Here is a 14,387-nt window from a genome sequence, read left to right on the forward strand (position 1 = left end):
GCTGCAGGCCAGCAGGGGACCCCCTGGGGGCACACAGCGACTGAGGCCTGGGTAGGGTGCCAGGGCAGGTGCCAGCCTTGAAGCCCCACCTGCCAGCCACCTGTGCCCCCTCCAATCCATTCCCCGCCCTGACAGCCTGAGGGGTGACTCCCCTCTCAAAGCCGCCCATGGACCAGTTGTCCTTACACAAATCTCGAGGCCCCACTGCCCCTGGAGGGCCTGCGGTCTCCCCCTTCACTCACAACCCTGAGCCTCTTCCTGGTCCACTGACGCTGGCTCCTGGGCCTGGGCACCCGCTGCTCCATGCTGCCGTGCAGCACGTGAGGTGACACCAGCTCCTCAGAGAAGCCCTGGGCACCCCATCACCTGGTGACCCTAGCCCGTCACCCCCATTTACCTTCCTCCTAACAGGAGCCAAACCTCAAGAGGCACCTGCTCAGTGTCTCGCTGACTGAAAGGTCAGCTCCTGGGGGCGCGGCCTTGGCTGTCGTGCCCTCTGCCAGCACAGCAGCTGCTGCGTACCTGGCTAGGGACCCAATCAGGGACACAGACCGGGACGAGAATCCCCAATGTGGCCGTGGACTGAGGTGAGGACCCACGACGCGGCCGTGGATTAGAGCAGCTCCCGGCCCACATGGAGGCCCTGCTCCAGTCAGAACCAGCAAAGACGAGAACACCCAGCTCAGGCGCCCACACTGCATCGTGCCGGCGACTGGCCGCTTGTACACCCGTCACCGGTCTCAGCTACGGGCCACTTAGCGCCTGGCTTCACGTCGCCCTGCCTGGACATCTGCGTTGCCACTGCCACCTTACACGAGAGGGGACCAAGGCCACCAAGCGCACTGCGACGGCCCTGCCAGCAGCCAGCAGGTGCACTGGGTGAGGGTGTCTGGAACGGGGTGTGGGCTGTGCATGGACATGGAGAACAGACAGGTATTGCTGCATGATTTTATTACTATAAATATACAGTAAAAACGGACAAAAGTCGAGCCAATCAGAGTACATCAAATTGTAGCACGAGTCCACCTGAGGCGGGCAAACCTGCCCTGTCCGTCAGACCAAGTCCTGGTGCCAGGTCAGGGGTGGGGGTGCTGGGAGGGCACAACCAGCCTGCACGCAGGTGTGTGCTTGTGAGCACACCTGTGCGTGTGCACGAGAGCCTGCGTGTACAGGTGGGAGTGATGCCAGCACGAGCCTGTGTGGCAGCGGGGCGGGTTACCCTGGGGTGCAGTGAGCCGTGTGTGACCAAGCAGTTCCACTCTCAGGCTCAACCTGAAGGAACAGCCGTGCCCAGCCGCCAGCTGCCCCCCGAGGGCTGACAAAGTGGGGGCTAGACCACCACGAGCCCAGGGAAGCCGGGGCTGGGGGCCCAGCAATGTGCAAGACCTGCTAGGTGCCAGCAGGGACCCATGGCTGCCACTGCCTCCCCGTGGGGGAAAGGGGACGGCAGCGCCACTGGCCGAACAGCAGCCTCTCGGCCACAGGCGCCTCTGACAACTTGGAGCAGAACTGGGCCCCTGAGAAGGTGCCAGAGCTTGGAGGAAAGGTGCAGAGGCCATCAGAAGCCCTCTGCCCTGTGGTCAGACCCCAGCCTGGCAGCCCAGAAGGCCCGGGAGGCTGCAGGGAGGGCCTCGGGAGGTGGTGGCTGCACCCCAGGGCCTGAGAGGCAGGGAGGCAGCAGCACGGGCCACACGGGGGGCCGAGGGGCGCACCAGTAAGGCGGACATGCCGGGCCAGGCACCGCCTGCCTCACTGATGAGACCCAGACCTGCGTCCCTCCCCGACCCCAGCAACAGGCCCCCACGGCGCCTGTGAGGACGGCACGCCACCGTCTGCCAGGGCTGAGCTACGGGGCCTCCTGTGGCTGGGGTGGGGTGAAGCCCGCACGGGAACAATGGGCAGGGCCTGCGGCTCTCCCGAGGGCCAGCCGCCAACGGGGCACCGGCACACGGGATAACACGTTGCTGTCCTTCATCTTGTACCATTTACAAATATATCGACCGTAGAAAAAGGGCGGGGTCAGAGGGGACAGTCCACTGTGCTCTTTGACCAGGGGTCGCCCCAGCCCCTCGGAGCCACGGGCCCTTGGGTGCAGGCGGGGGCTGGGGGCTCCAGCTGCAGCCAGGCCTGGCACTCAGAGTGGGGTCAGCTCAGCAGCCCCGGGGTCTGGGCTGAGGCTGCCCAGCATGGGCCGGGGGGTGCCTGGGGGGCCGAGGCCGTGGGGCGTCTCCAGGGTGGTGGAGCATCCTGCAGGAAGCAGAAGGAGCAGGGTTAGGGCCGGCAGGCTCACCTGCTCGTCCACCGCCAGCCCCGCGTGCGTGCCTGCCGGCCGTGAGCCCAAGGGGCCCCCGGCACTCAGCAGCTTCCAGCACGGCTGCTGCGGAAATGGGTCCTTGGCTGGGCCCGCAGGGCACGCTCCCTCCCTCCCTCCCCACACAGTTCGCCAGCGGGCACAGCTGGGGACAGGGCTGTGGGGCCACTGGCTGCCAGCCCCTTGGGGACTCCCGGGCCCTGGCCAGCCACTGTCCCAACAGGGCTCTCCCTCAGGACTCAGGTGGACTTGGGCAATGCCTAGGACAGTGCCAAAGGAAGCCAACCTAAGGGCCCAGGCCCCTGGCCAGGGCTGCCCAGGCAGGTGCAGACGGGGCCGTGCCCTCCAGGCCCCTGCCCAGGGCTGCCCGGGCAGGCGCAGACGGGGCCGTGCCCTCCAGACCCCTGCTCAGGGCTGCCCTGGCAGGCGCAGATGGGGCTGTGCCCTCCAGGACCGTGCCCAGGGCTGCCCCGGCAGGTGCAGATGGGGCCGTGCCCTCCTCTGCAGCATCTTCTGCTCACACCCAGCCAGGAGCTCCCTGGTACCGGGAGCTGCTCTGCCCCCAGCCAAGGGGCCTTTCCTTTGGGGGCTGTGGCTCTGTGCAGGGACCCGGCAAGCCCTCAGCATGCGGGCGAGACACCATCCTCTGCAGGTGGGTTTTCCCTGCATTTCCTACTTCTGTTCCAAAACTCAACCACCCACGAGGTGGGAGCTGTGGCCGATTTTCTGAGAACTTTGGGTCCTATTTCAATAGAGTGACAGGTTTTGTCAAGAAAGATTGCAGGAAGACAGAAAGGTGTGTGTTGGCACCAACCCCAGGCACCAAATGGAGTGAAGACAGGAACACCCAAGGCTGTTCCAAGTTGCCAAGCTAAGCAGGGCATAAGTGCCGCAGCTCAAGGCTCACATGTGGCCCCAGGAGGGCAAGGCCACCAAGGAGAGGCACTCCACGCCTGCTCCACAGGCCTGGCTCTCATCACCAGATTTCCCAGTAGTTAGTGCACCGGGAACCTTCTGGAAGAAAGGAGGGTCCCAGGCAGATCTGCCCATTGTTTGGAGACACTCTTGGAGAGGCTTTTCATTAAACAGCCACTTGGCTCAGGAGGTGGAGGGCACCTCCGTGACAGGTGGGGCGTCGGCCTCCCTGGCCTCCCAGCAGGCTTATTTCAGAGTGCTCTGGTATTCTGGAAGGTTCCAGAGGCAGGGGGCAGAGTGAGGCAAGGCAGCAGCATGAGGGCAGGGTTTATGGCAGAAACGCTGGGCAGCGAATGTGATCAGGGACCCCAGGAGGACCATGTGCCAGCACAAGACAGCGGCCATGTCACGGAGGCCGGGCTGACAGGGAGGAGGGTCCCCAGAGCCAGCTTGGGAGGGGACACCGTCTGGGCCGGGCCTCCGAGGACAAGGACAGGCTGGGCCGCATAGGGCCTGGCTTGGGGGCAGGTGGCCTGGGGCTGCACCCCTCCCAGCGTGGGGCACGTTACATCCCCTGGGGATTTCTAAAGCAACAGGAGGAAGGACACACTTCACTAGCTGGCTGAGCCTCCCAACACTTCTCTTCCAGCGTTGGTGACAACCCCAGAGTCGGGGGCCCGTCTCCTCCTGGGGGTCCCCTGCTGCTGGGAGGCTGCCAGGGGCCTTGCAGTCACCGTCTCCCACTGGGAACGGGGGCTCGTGCACACCTGAGCTACATCACCACTGCTGGGACCCTGAAAGCTCCCGACTGGTCTGTCTAGCCCTGGTGGGCAAACCTCCGGCTCCAAAACCCAGGTATGGCCAGGAGTCCCAGGATCGGCTTTTGGGGTAAGGGGGTGAGCGGCTTCTGGAGACCTCTGCACCCTGAATCTAGCTCTGTGAGAAATCAGAGACCGCCATGGGGGGCGGAGCAGGAAGCAGGCTCCTCTCTCCATCTGCTGCCAAGGACCTCCCCTGCCCCCCGAAATGCGTAGGAAAGGAGGTCACGTACCAGCTTACTCCTCTATACCAATAGAGCAGGAGTCAGGACCCAGGGCTGCGCAGAGAGGAGGGAGACAGACGGAAGCTCAGTTAGCAAAGCGAGAGCCTAGCACATTCCATGGCAACTGGCTGACCTTAGGAGAGGCCGGGGAGGGGCCGTCGGGAGGCAAAGCGCCTTGGCCCGTTCATAGTGTTCTGCTGGCCCAGAGGAGCAAAGAGCCAGCACGTGCTGGCACACAGCCTTCCTGGAACACGGCGCACCTGGGCCACATTTTAAATGCCTAGAACGCCGGGCTGTTGTAGCTTCCCACCTGCCCGCCACAGCTGCCGGCAGCCAAGAGCAGGGACGAGCCTGTGCCCATGGAGGCCGTGTGCCCAGGGAGGCCCCGGAGGCCGTGTCCTCGGGTGGGGACCAGCCAGGGTGCTGGGCGGGGCGAGGCGCTGTCCTAGAGACAGGGTGGAGCTGACAGGATGCGCTGCCGCTCTACACGTTTGCCGGAGCGGGCTTCTCCCTCGACGGGACACGGAAGGTCACCAAAACATGCTGCGTCCGTCAAGGGACAACCGTGCCGTTGTGAAAAGAACGAGGACACCTGTGTGCTCCCGTCCACAGAAGTTTGTAGGTGGGCCTCAGGGTGGCACTGAGAACAAGCACGCACGAGGGCTGCGCACACGTCAGTGCACCAGCCACACACACGAAGACTTGCACAAGGGCCGCAGACGTGTAAGCACAGCCGTGTGCACATGCAAACACACACCCAATGGCTGGCACACATACATGCATGTGTGAAGGCCGTGCACACGCGAGGGACGTGACCCGTCTCTCCCCAGAGCGCTACTCTAGCCAGCGGTGCCTCCGGCGAATGCGGGTGCTCAGGGCTGAGGCCGGCAGGGGGGCCTTGTGCAGCAGAGCCAGGGGCAGCGAGGCGTGGGAGGCTGGGGTAGCTCACTCTCCTTTCCACCGTCTTCCTCCACCTGTGCCACACCCTGAACCCCTAACTCCTCAACGGCAAGGGGGAGCGGGGAGCCCCGAGCCCCATGGCGCTCGCAGTTGCGGATTCCGGCCCTTCCTCTCCCCTCTGAGACCTCACCCAGGGCGTGTCCTGGCCATGTCTGCGAGCCCCCAGAAGGGGCCAGAGTGCAGGGAGGTGCCCAGGGGCAGAGGGCACAGGCCCGGGCTCCGGGAGGCCGCAGCCCCGCTGCCCGCCTGCCGCCCGCCAGGCCTTCCTGGCCTGCCCCGCTGCGTGAAACGCCGACCTCACAGCAGCCTCTGCGCAGGGCCTGCCCCCTGGACAGCCCCGGCACGGGAAAGCCAAGCCCACCGCCTGCCCTCTGCCGCCCACCAGTAGGCTGCCCCTTGGCACAGGCCGTGCTGCCGCAAACCAGCACGAGGCCCAGAGGGCCGTTGTGACCAGGGGCAGGCCCGGCTCCTGGGCAACCCCGGGGGACCAACTGCAGCGAGGGGGCCACCCTGGCCACGTGGGGTGCTGGGCGCCCCTAGCTGCTGCTTCTGCGGGTCCATCTCTGAAGCTGGTTCCAGAACACCAGGCTGTCCTCGCAGGTGCCTGGCACAGGGGCCGTGAAAGCCCCCCATGCCTACACCCCTCTTCGGGGCCCAGAACTTCAAGTCTGAACCTGGCGAGGGCGAGGGCCAGGAGGCCGGCTGTGGGGAGGGGAGAGGGGCCACCGCTCCCTGCGGTCCCTGCTGCTCCGGGGCTTCGTGGCGCCCGGCACCCCTGCCTGTCTTCCAGAGCCATGTCCAGGTCTGAAGGCTTTCCCTGGCACCTGCGGATCCAGTCAGCCCCTGGGACAGCACCTGCCCTTGGCAGGTGACCCGTCAGGCCTGGGGCAGGAGATGGAAGGGCCTGGGCAAAGCGCCTCCCCTTCCCGAGTGGAGCTGGCTCCAGGGAGGGGGGCCCGCGGCCCAGGCTGGACTTGCCAGGGCCTGGCCCTGCCGTGGGCGGGGCCCGTGGGACCAGGTGGGGAGAGAGGCACCCAGGCCCGCAGCGGCCAGCTCCTCCCGCCACGGTCCCCTCAGCCAGTCGGGGCCCACAGCCAGGAACGGAGCCTGGCGCCACCAGCCCTGGGCGGGGCGTCCCCAGCCCCACAGGGCGAGGGAGTGGGTGCTGTTACCTGGCAGGTAGACGTCGGCGGGCGGGCCCGGCTGGCCAGGGCGGCGGAGCTCAGGGCTGCTGTCCTGCAGAACATTCTCAATGGACGGCGCGCGGCTCGCTGTGGCGGGGAAGTGCGAGGTCAGGGGCGGCGCACGGAGGGGCCGGGCTGGGCAGGGCCCTCCCTGAGGGGCCCAGGAGTCTGCCTCCTCGCTGGGGGCGCTGCAGCAACCAGGCCTGGGGCCCTGAGCTCGAGCCCCAGATCCCACCCTGACGCCCTGTGCTCCCCAGGGACCCCGAAGGCCGCCACCTCCTTTTTTCTTTCCTCCTTCCATCCCTCCCTCTTTCCCCCACGCCGCGGGGCTTTTGTTTTTTGTTATAAGAGAACCACGTGCCCAGGTTAAAAGAAAACTTATGGCGACACGTTAACTGCCCCTTGCTTATCCTTCCTTCCAGACGTGCAAGCACGGCAGCCCCCCACCCCCGCCCCGACGCGGATCTGCAGCCCGGGCGCTGGCAAGGCGCGGGGCAGGTGTTCACCCAGCCCAGAGCAAGCACCGTGAGGCCCGGCTCCCAGAGGCCGTTTGTAAGCAAAAGCTAAAAAGCGAGGACCCTCCTGGCGGCTGTGCCCAGGGCACAGGATCCGCTGTCCTCCACGGGAGGCGGGGACTTGCAGAGGACCCAGTGTCCGTCTGCCCAAGGCCCAGGGTCCTGACGGGAGCCCCGAGAGCCTCCAGGGCTGGCAGGACAGCACAACCGTGCTCTGGGGGGAGAGGCCGAGGCGAAGCTGGGTGGCCGCCACGGGGGGCTGGCGGCAACCCGGAGCCCTGCCAGACCGCACGCAGAGGCGCTGCGGCACGAGACGGAGTCGCTGCCAAGGCGCTGGCGAGGCCGCAGAGGGCACTGAGGGCTGAGCGCTGGGGGGTGCTGGGGGTACGCTCGAGCAGACCTCGGAAGCTCAAGTCTCACCTTGCTTGAGCGATGACACCTCGTCACCCTCTTCTGTTACAAAACTCTAGAAACAAAAGAGAAAAGGCCGCCTGGAGCTCTGGACCCACGACTGGTGCCGAGGGCCGGATGCACGGCTTGCCCGAGAAGAGGCGGCGGCGGCCAGGGGAGTGGTCCCAGTGGCACTTCCTGCGTGCTGGGCTTCCCACAGCATCTCACGCAACCTTCGCAACCAGGCGAGGAGGCAGCGCCTCTACGGATGAGGTGACGAGGCTCGGGGCAGGCCACGGCCACTGTGCGTGCAGGCCAGGGGAAGGTCTGCGAGGACTGGGAAGCGCTGGCACGGGAAGTGGCACTTCCGGGGCCAGCAGGAGGCCCTGGTACAGCGGCCAGGGCAGGGGAGGGGCAGCGTGGGGCGCCTGCCCTCCGGAGCCTCACCTCTGGGAGGCTGCTTTCTGGTGGTGCCAGCTCCGCGCCGCTCAGCGGAGCAGGAGTGGCCGAGTCCTCGGAGAGCTTCTCCTCATCCTCTTCGTGGATGGGGGACGATGGGGACCGCAGGGTGCTGGGGACAGAGACAGAGAGGGTGGGGGTGGACGACAACCGGACAAGAAGCACCAGAGCTGCCGAAGCCACGCTGGGGCCAGCTGCTCCCCTGCTGGACTCTCCCAGGGGGACCCACCAATGTGCGCCAGGGCCTGGGGGCCGAGGTGCCCATTGGGGCAGCAACGCCTGGAACCCACCCAGGGGCCGGCGGCAGGAACAGGCAGCTCAGGCCCGTGAGGACAGAAAGGCCAAGCCCAGGCCCGTCCTGGCGCCGATCTCCACAGCCTGGTTTTTTCTCCCGGGAAAGAGAAAACAAACTGGCCTCTCCTTAGGGTAGGATGGGGTTGTGGGAAGTGGCAGGAGAGGGTCCCGTTTCCCTTTGGTCCTTTCGGGGCTGTTTTGCCCCGTGTGTAAATCACAGGGGTTCTGGGTGGTTCTAAAGAGCACGTGCCTTCCTTAGACGTTTCGATTAAAAAGAGATGCACGTGCGAGCACAGAGCCAGCGCGGCAGGGCTGCCTGCCCACCCCCGCCGGTCTGCGAGGGACCCGCGGCGGCCCTACGCCGGGTCCTGGTGCATGGCGGTGCGGGTGGCTTGGCGGCCACGCCGGCCTGGCCCCTGGAGCGGCTGTGCACGGACATCACAGGCGGCAGCGGCACCTGCTCCCACTGCCACGGCCCGGCTCTCGGCGGCCACGGCTAGGCTGCCTGTGTGAGCAGCCCCCTGTGGGGTCCTTGGGTGCTGAGAGGAGGGGCCCTTCCGCACAGCCGGGGAGGAGGAGGGGCAGCAGGCGCTTCTCAGGGTGGGTCTTTTTCCTACCGTTTTTGCTAAAATAAACTTTAGCTGTGCACGTAGCTTGCTACTAGGCCTTGTGAGTCCTGGCAAGCCACAGACTAAAACGTGTTATAAAACCACCTGAAGCCACAGATCCTCCTGTTTTACGCTTGGCACACACCCTCCAGCTCCCGTGAATGGCAGGTGTGAAGGGCCAGGCGGCTGGACTCACCTGTCGGGAGACTTGCTCCGGGGCTTGCCCTTCTGATGGCTGCTTTCCATGACTCGGTCAATCCCAGCAAGGGGACAGCTGGCCTGGGACAGGCCATCCGAGACCCCTGAGTAGGTGATTTCCTCGTAAAGCGGGGCTGAAGGGATGGCCGGGGAGATGGCCCGGAGGCCATTGAGCGCCTCGAGCAGGGAGATGGGCTCGTAGCCTGGCGGGATGCTGTCGGAGCTCTGCGGGGACAAGGCAGGTAGGAGGGCTGGCTGCCCGGGCTCCCTGCCCGCTGCCCACTGCGCGCTGCCCAGGGACTCGGCCCCAGGCCCTGGGCTTGCAGCCCGCCGGCGCCCTACTCCCCGACCCCTTCCCGACCACCTGTCCCCTCCACCTTCAAGTCCCGCCTCCCTCAGAAGAGTTGCCAAGAACTCCCGAGCAGCCCTGAGGACGGCCCTGTCCAGGGGCCCCTCAGCCGGCTGCGATGGACCCCAGGTGCAGAGAGGCAGCAGCTCACGTGCTCCGGCCCCTGCCCGCACGAGGCTAAGAGGTGAGGTGCCTCGCTCCTGCTCACACCGACCGCACCCGACACCCACGGGCCGGCGCCGGCGCCCAGGACGAGGAGCGTGAGGGGCTCGCAGCAGGGCTGCCCCCATGGCGGCCTTGGCCCCCCGCCTCCCCCCCCGGCTCGCCGGCCTGCCTGGGCAGGGAGGAGGCAGTGAGAGGGGTTAGTGGCAGAGAGCTCGGGAGCAGGCGAAGAGCAAAGCCATGCCAGGAGAGGGGGGTCTGCCGGAGGCGCGTGGGCTCCGGACGAGAGGGGCGGCCCCCGGGGCGTCCAACGCAGGCGCCCGGCCCAGCTCCAGGGGCCCTCACGGGCCTGGACGTGCCACTGCCTTTACCCCCTGCTTGGGAGCGGACCCAGTCAGACCACGTCGCGCTTCGTGGCTAAAGATGACGGGACGGAGGGAGGCCCAGGGATGGGGAGGACTGGTCAAGAGCGGCAGGGGCACTGCGGGGGCCGTCCAAGGGTGTGGTGCAAGCGCCGGGACCAGGTGGGGTGGGCAGCCACCACCTTCCAAGGGGCAGCAGGCTCGCGGGAGCGCCCTACGTGCCCCCGCCCGCCTGACCAGCCACCTGGAGGGCGGGGAGCTGCCTCCCGGGAAGCCACGGGGACTGCGGGGGCCTGGCCACCCTCAGAGAGCACCAATGGGCCCGGGCGCCTTACAGACCTCGCCTGCCCCGCGCAGGTCTGCGCCCTCACCTGACCTCGGTTTAAAAGTAAGTAACTACCCCGAGCCCCTCTGCCCCTCCAGAAGGGAAAACAGCAGGCTCGGGTCGCCTCTCGAGCGCCTGCCCCTCTCCGGCACCCGAGGGGCCTCTGGCTCGATCCGGCCTCCTGGGCTGGGCCCGCCTGCCACACGCCTCCGCAGGGACAGGGACAGCGAGAGAACGGCAGGCCCCAGCATTGAGGGGAGGCAGGAGGACGGAGTTGCTGAGGCACGAGGGGCGCCTTTGCCAAGAGGGCGGCCGCCCCGTCCAGCTCCGACATTCGCTCCACGCCAGCAAGAGAACAGAGGGCTGCGTGGCGAAGCAGGCGAGAGGAGGCAGTGCGCGAGGCCGCGGCGGGACCCGGCTGCCCACGGCCCCTCGGCCAGCACGCCCCTGCGGGCAAGGCCCCGGGCTGGGGAGAAGAGCTGGACAGGCCTGGAAGCCAGACGAGCGGCCTGGGGCGGAAGCCACTGCCCACACCTGTCACTGGCTGAACCATCAGGGCAGGGGGCGAAATCGGGGCGGACACACTTACTGTTTCCCTTTTAGGTTTCTTGCTGGCCAGGGAGGCGGGGTGCGACTTTGATTTTTTAAAGGGACACTGTCAAAATAAAAACCAGACGTTGTACAACTATCACCACCCTGCCTAAGTGCCAGAGCGGGCTCAGCAGGGTCTCCCGGTTCGCTGTCCCCAGGTGGGCCGTGGCCCAGAGCCTCTGCACACAAGCACACGAGGAGCGGCGAACGCCAGGCGCCGACTTGGGGCCTGGGCTGGGGTTCCTGGAGGGCGGAGCCCCCTCCCCTGCCCGGCGGAGCCCCCATGATGGTGGCGCGCCCTCCCCTGCCTGGCGGAGCCCCCTCCCTTGCCCAGTGGAGCACCCCATGATCTGGTCTCCTGGAGGGGCAGGTCCTCCCAGGAGGCGGGCACCCCCCAAGGGCCCCACCTACAGGTCAGGGTGCACTGGACTGGGCAACGCACTGGGCCACCCACCCAACCCCTTGCCCGGCGCCCGGGTGTCTCAGCCAGGCTCGGCTCTGCCACATGGGTGTATTGCCAGTGTCTAACTGCAAGGGCTATTCCGTAGGGACCGCTAGGGACTTCCTGTGGGCGGTCCCCAACGTGTGCCCACGTGGCTCTACGTGGGAATCACCCGCCCGCCCGGGGAAGGGGCGCAGACCCGCGGACCCGCGTGTTTGCCGCGTCGGCCCTCCCAAGGGGCTGGCAGCGGCGCCCTGGAGGCTGTGGGCCTCCTGCAGAACATCGCGGCCGGCACGGCCTAGGTCCCTCAAGCGCCGCCTGGCTGCCACTCCCGACCCAGAAGGGAGCATGAGCCCGGCCGCCTGCTGGCCCCAAGCCTGGGAGGAAACGGCCTGAGCTCGGCCACCAGGCCAGAAAGGGGGCCGGGCAAGGGCGAAAGGCGGCATGGTCAGCGGCCGGCAGCGCTGCGCGTCCTGAGCTAAGACTCCCCGACACGTGGCGGCTGCCAGGGGTGGGCAGCATGGAGATCACACCCAACGTGAACGGCCAGGCGGCCAACGGGGCGCATATGTGGGCGGGGCGGCCTGGTGGAGGGGGGCCCTCCCGCCAGAGGGGTACCACGCCCTGGCCCCTGCTCCAGCGTCGAGGCCGCAGCCTTGGTTTTAGGGGACCCAGAAATCCCGGCTGAGGAAGTTGCGGACGTCTAAGCGCAGGCCCGGTGAGGAGCACCGCAGGCTGCACCGTCGCTTCTGCCACCGTACGTGCGCGGGCCCAGCCCAGGGCCCCGACGTACAGGTTCTCACGGGGACCCACGCAAGGCAGGGTCCTCGTCGTGGGGACTTACCCACGCGGAGGTGCTGAGTTTTCCAGGGGCCTGGGCCCTTGGCAATGGCTGGGTCCCAGCGAGCTCGTGCCCTGGCCAAGGAAACACTCGCCTGCTGACCACACATGCAGCCAGGTGGCACAAGCTGCTGACCACGCACGCAGCCGGGTGGCGCCAGGAGGACCCGCCCGGCCCTGCCCCTTGCCCACGCCACTGGGCCGGCCCTTGCTCCCCCTCCAGCCCCCGCCTCCATCGCGTCTCTCCCCGCTGCTGCAGGGCTCTCTTTGGGTCCCTAAAGCCAGAGCTGGACCACCTTTGTTTGCCCGAAGCCAGGAACATCCCTGTGAGGGTTCAGGTGGGACAAACCTGCCCCCGCTGAGGTCCCCCCGGTCCACCCGGGCAGGGACAGGTGGGTGGAGGCACAGGAGGAGAGCGTGACAGCCGCCCTCTGCACCAGGAAAAAGGGTGTGTGTCGTTATTAGCAACCAGAGCCCCCTGACGGACCAGCACGGGGGAGCGATGGGGAGAAACACAGCGGCTCGAGCTCAGCTGCCCCTGACCGAGGGCCCCTTGCCAGAGGCAGGTCTGCTGGGGGGCGCTGGCACTTGCTGGGCGGCAAGGCTCACTCCATTAGGCCTCACGGGCATCCCTGTGGCCGCACCTCCCATTTGCCAGACCAGAGTGCAGAGGCCCAGGAGCCGGAGCGGGGGCTGGGGCGGCCGAGCACATCAGCCCCTGCCTGGCCACGCCGCCACGGCCGCCGCCACGCAGGCCTCCGGACCAACCCTTCCCCGGGAACCGGACACCGTCCTGACGCAGAGGCAGCCCTGGTCCCCCGCGGCGGCATCTGGGTGCCTGGCAGGGCCTGCGGTGGGTGGGCTCCCTCCTCTCCCCACTGCTGCCCCCCACAAGTCGGGAAGCACTTACCGCGTGCTCGTCGTGGTCCATGCTCTGGGCCAGGGCGGGGCTGAAGGAGATGGGGGACAGGGCTCCTGGCTTCTTCCGCACGGCTCGGATCTGCAGAAGGGCCCGGAAAGCTGCGGCAGAAGGGACGGGCTCAGGCTGGGCAAGGGCAGCCATTCCCCGCCAAGGCCCTGCAGGCTCTGGGGACACTGCCCATCCTCCCGCAGCAGACTTCCTGGGAAAGTCACCTGTCCCCCAAGTCCCAGGCAGGATAAAGTCTCAACAAAATGACGGGGGCTCGGGAGGGGGGCAGCTGCCACGCTGACCCGGTGGAGACTTGTGGGCAGTTTCTCAGAGCGCAGGGGAAGGGGCATCCGCGGCCTCACACCTGCAGGACCCACAGAACCGTAACCCAAGGGTGACGGCCACGGCCACCCCACCTCTGCCAACCCGTCGAGACCTCGGGCGGGCGCGCCTGAGGCCAGCAAGTCCTAGGAACGCGTGGAAGGAGAGGACCGACGGGGCGGGTGGACACCACCGACCGCCACGTGCGCCGCAGAGCACCGACACTCGCCCGCGGGAGCTGGGGGGTAACGACGCCGTGGCACACAGTCGTCTCACCACGCCCCTCCTGCTACCGGAAGCAGCCCGCTGGGCCGCTGTGTAAAACCACGTTACAGAAACACCCGAGGACCTGGGGCTGCCCGTAGACATGCTGCAGGTGGAGCCGCACGGCCACACACACAAAGGCTGCAGACGGCATCAGCCACAGAGGGAGAGGAGACGCAAGAACCTGCATCCGTGCGGGCAGAGCTCGCCCCACGGGCAGCACCGCAGGGCCTTCCTTCCCCCAGGACTCCCCGACCTTTGACCCTAGCGCACCCAGGTTCCGGTGGGCCCTGGCCCCATGATGCAGGCGAGGCACCGCCTTGGAGGCCGGCCCCAGGCCCCGTGGAAGGTTCCAGGCAAGGCTGCCGGCCCCACACCGCACTCCTTCCACACTGGAGGTCCCCGAGCTCGGCCAGCAGTGGGGGCCACGCTCCCGCTCTGCTCCCCATGCCCCCTGCTCTCGGGGCAGGGCCCGACTCCTCCCCTGCAATGCCCCCATCTGGACCCCTCCAGGGACTGTCCCCAGCCACGCCCATTGTTTCTCAGTCCCAGGCCCGGGGTTTCCTTACTGCACCGAGTCCTGATGGGCCAGGCTCCCCTCCCTCCCTTGGCGCTGCTCCCCCCCAGGGCGCAGGCCGGTGGGGCAGGGATAGCTGTGCACTGCTCCCTGCCTGCTCCAGCACCAGGCGGGGCCTCTGGGCCAGGCCTCCCTGCAGCGGGGCAGGCCTACGTCTGACACCAGCCGCCGGCCGGGGGAGCCCGTCCCCTCCGGTCTGAACCCACCAGCAGCAGGAGGCACAGGGGAGCAGCAGGGCTGCAGGCAGGAAGCCGAGGCCCACAGAAGCCCTCACTCCAGGCCCACAGGGGGCTGTGGGTCTCCAGCCGACATACAGAGTGGCCTCAGGACCAAGGACTATCACTCCAGGGCCCCCCTCTGGCCCGTCA

The 14,387-nt window shown here is 67.5% G+C and overlaps 1 protein-coding gene and 1 long non-coding RNA gene across 9 annotated transcripts in view; one reads left to right on the plus strand and one right to left on the minus strand.

Annotated features, from left to right (window-relative positions):
* Positions 1-934: 934 nt before the first annotated feature.
* The window catches only part of MGRN1 (mahogunin ring finger 1), a 64,670-nt gene continuing 51,217 nt past the window's right edge, over positions 935-14,387 (minus strand). For 2 of the 8 annotated variants that reach the window (XM_071211414.1, XM_071211413.1), the window contains exons 11-18: positions 12,858-12,967; positions 10,664-10,729; positions 8,875-9,101; positions 7,765-7,888; positions 7,348-7,393; positions 6,401-6,499; positions 4,278-4,322; positions 935-2,247 (exon numbers count right to left, since the gene is read on the minus strand). In XM_071211414.1, coding sequence (XP_071067515.1) covers positions 4,282-4,322; positions 6,401-6,499; positions 7,348-7,393; positions 7,765-7,888; positions 8,875-9,101; positions 10,664-10,729; positions 12,858-12,967 — 713 coding nt within the window. In that variant the 3' untranslated portion in view covers positions 935-2,247; positions 4,278-4,281. The remainder of the gene's footprint in view (positions 2,248-4,277; positions 4,323-6,400; positions 6,500-7,347; positions 7,394-7,764; positions 7,889-8,874; positions 9,102-10,663; positions 10,730-12,857; positions 12,968-14,387) is intronic. The other 6 variants (XM_071211416.1, XM_071211415.1, XM_004452191.4 and 3 more) reach the window with 3 other exon arrangements.
* LOC139437421 (uncharacterized) lies at positions 2,245-7,771 on the plus strand. The gene is made up of 3 exons (XR_011647229.1): positions 2,245-4,081; positions 6,835-6,964; positions 7,398-7,771. It is a non-coding gene; the product is annotated as an uncharacterized lncRNA (long non-coding RNA).

Source organism: Dasypus novemcinctus, chromosome 23, assembly GCF_030445035.2.
Source record: "Dasypus novemcinctus isolate mDasNov1 chromosome 23, mDasNov1.1.hap2, whole genome shotgun sequence".
Classification (NCBI taxonomy): Eukaryota; Metazoa; Chordata; class Mammalia; order Cingulata; family Dasypodidae; genus Dasypus; species Dasypus novemcinctus.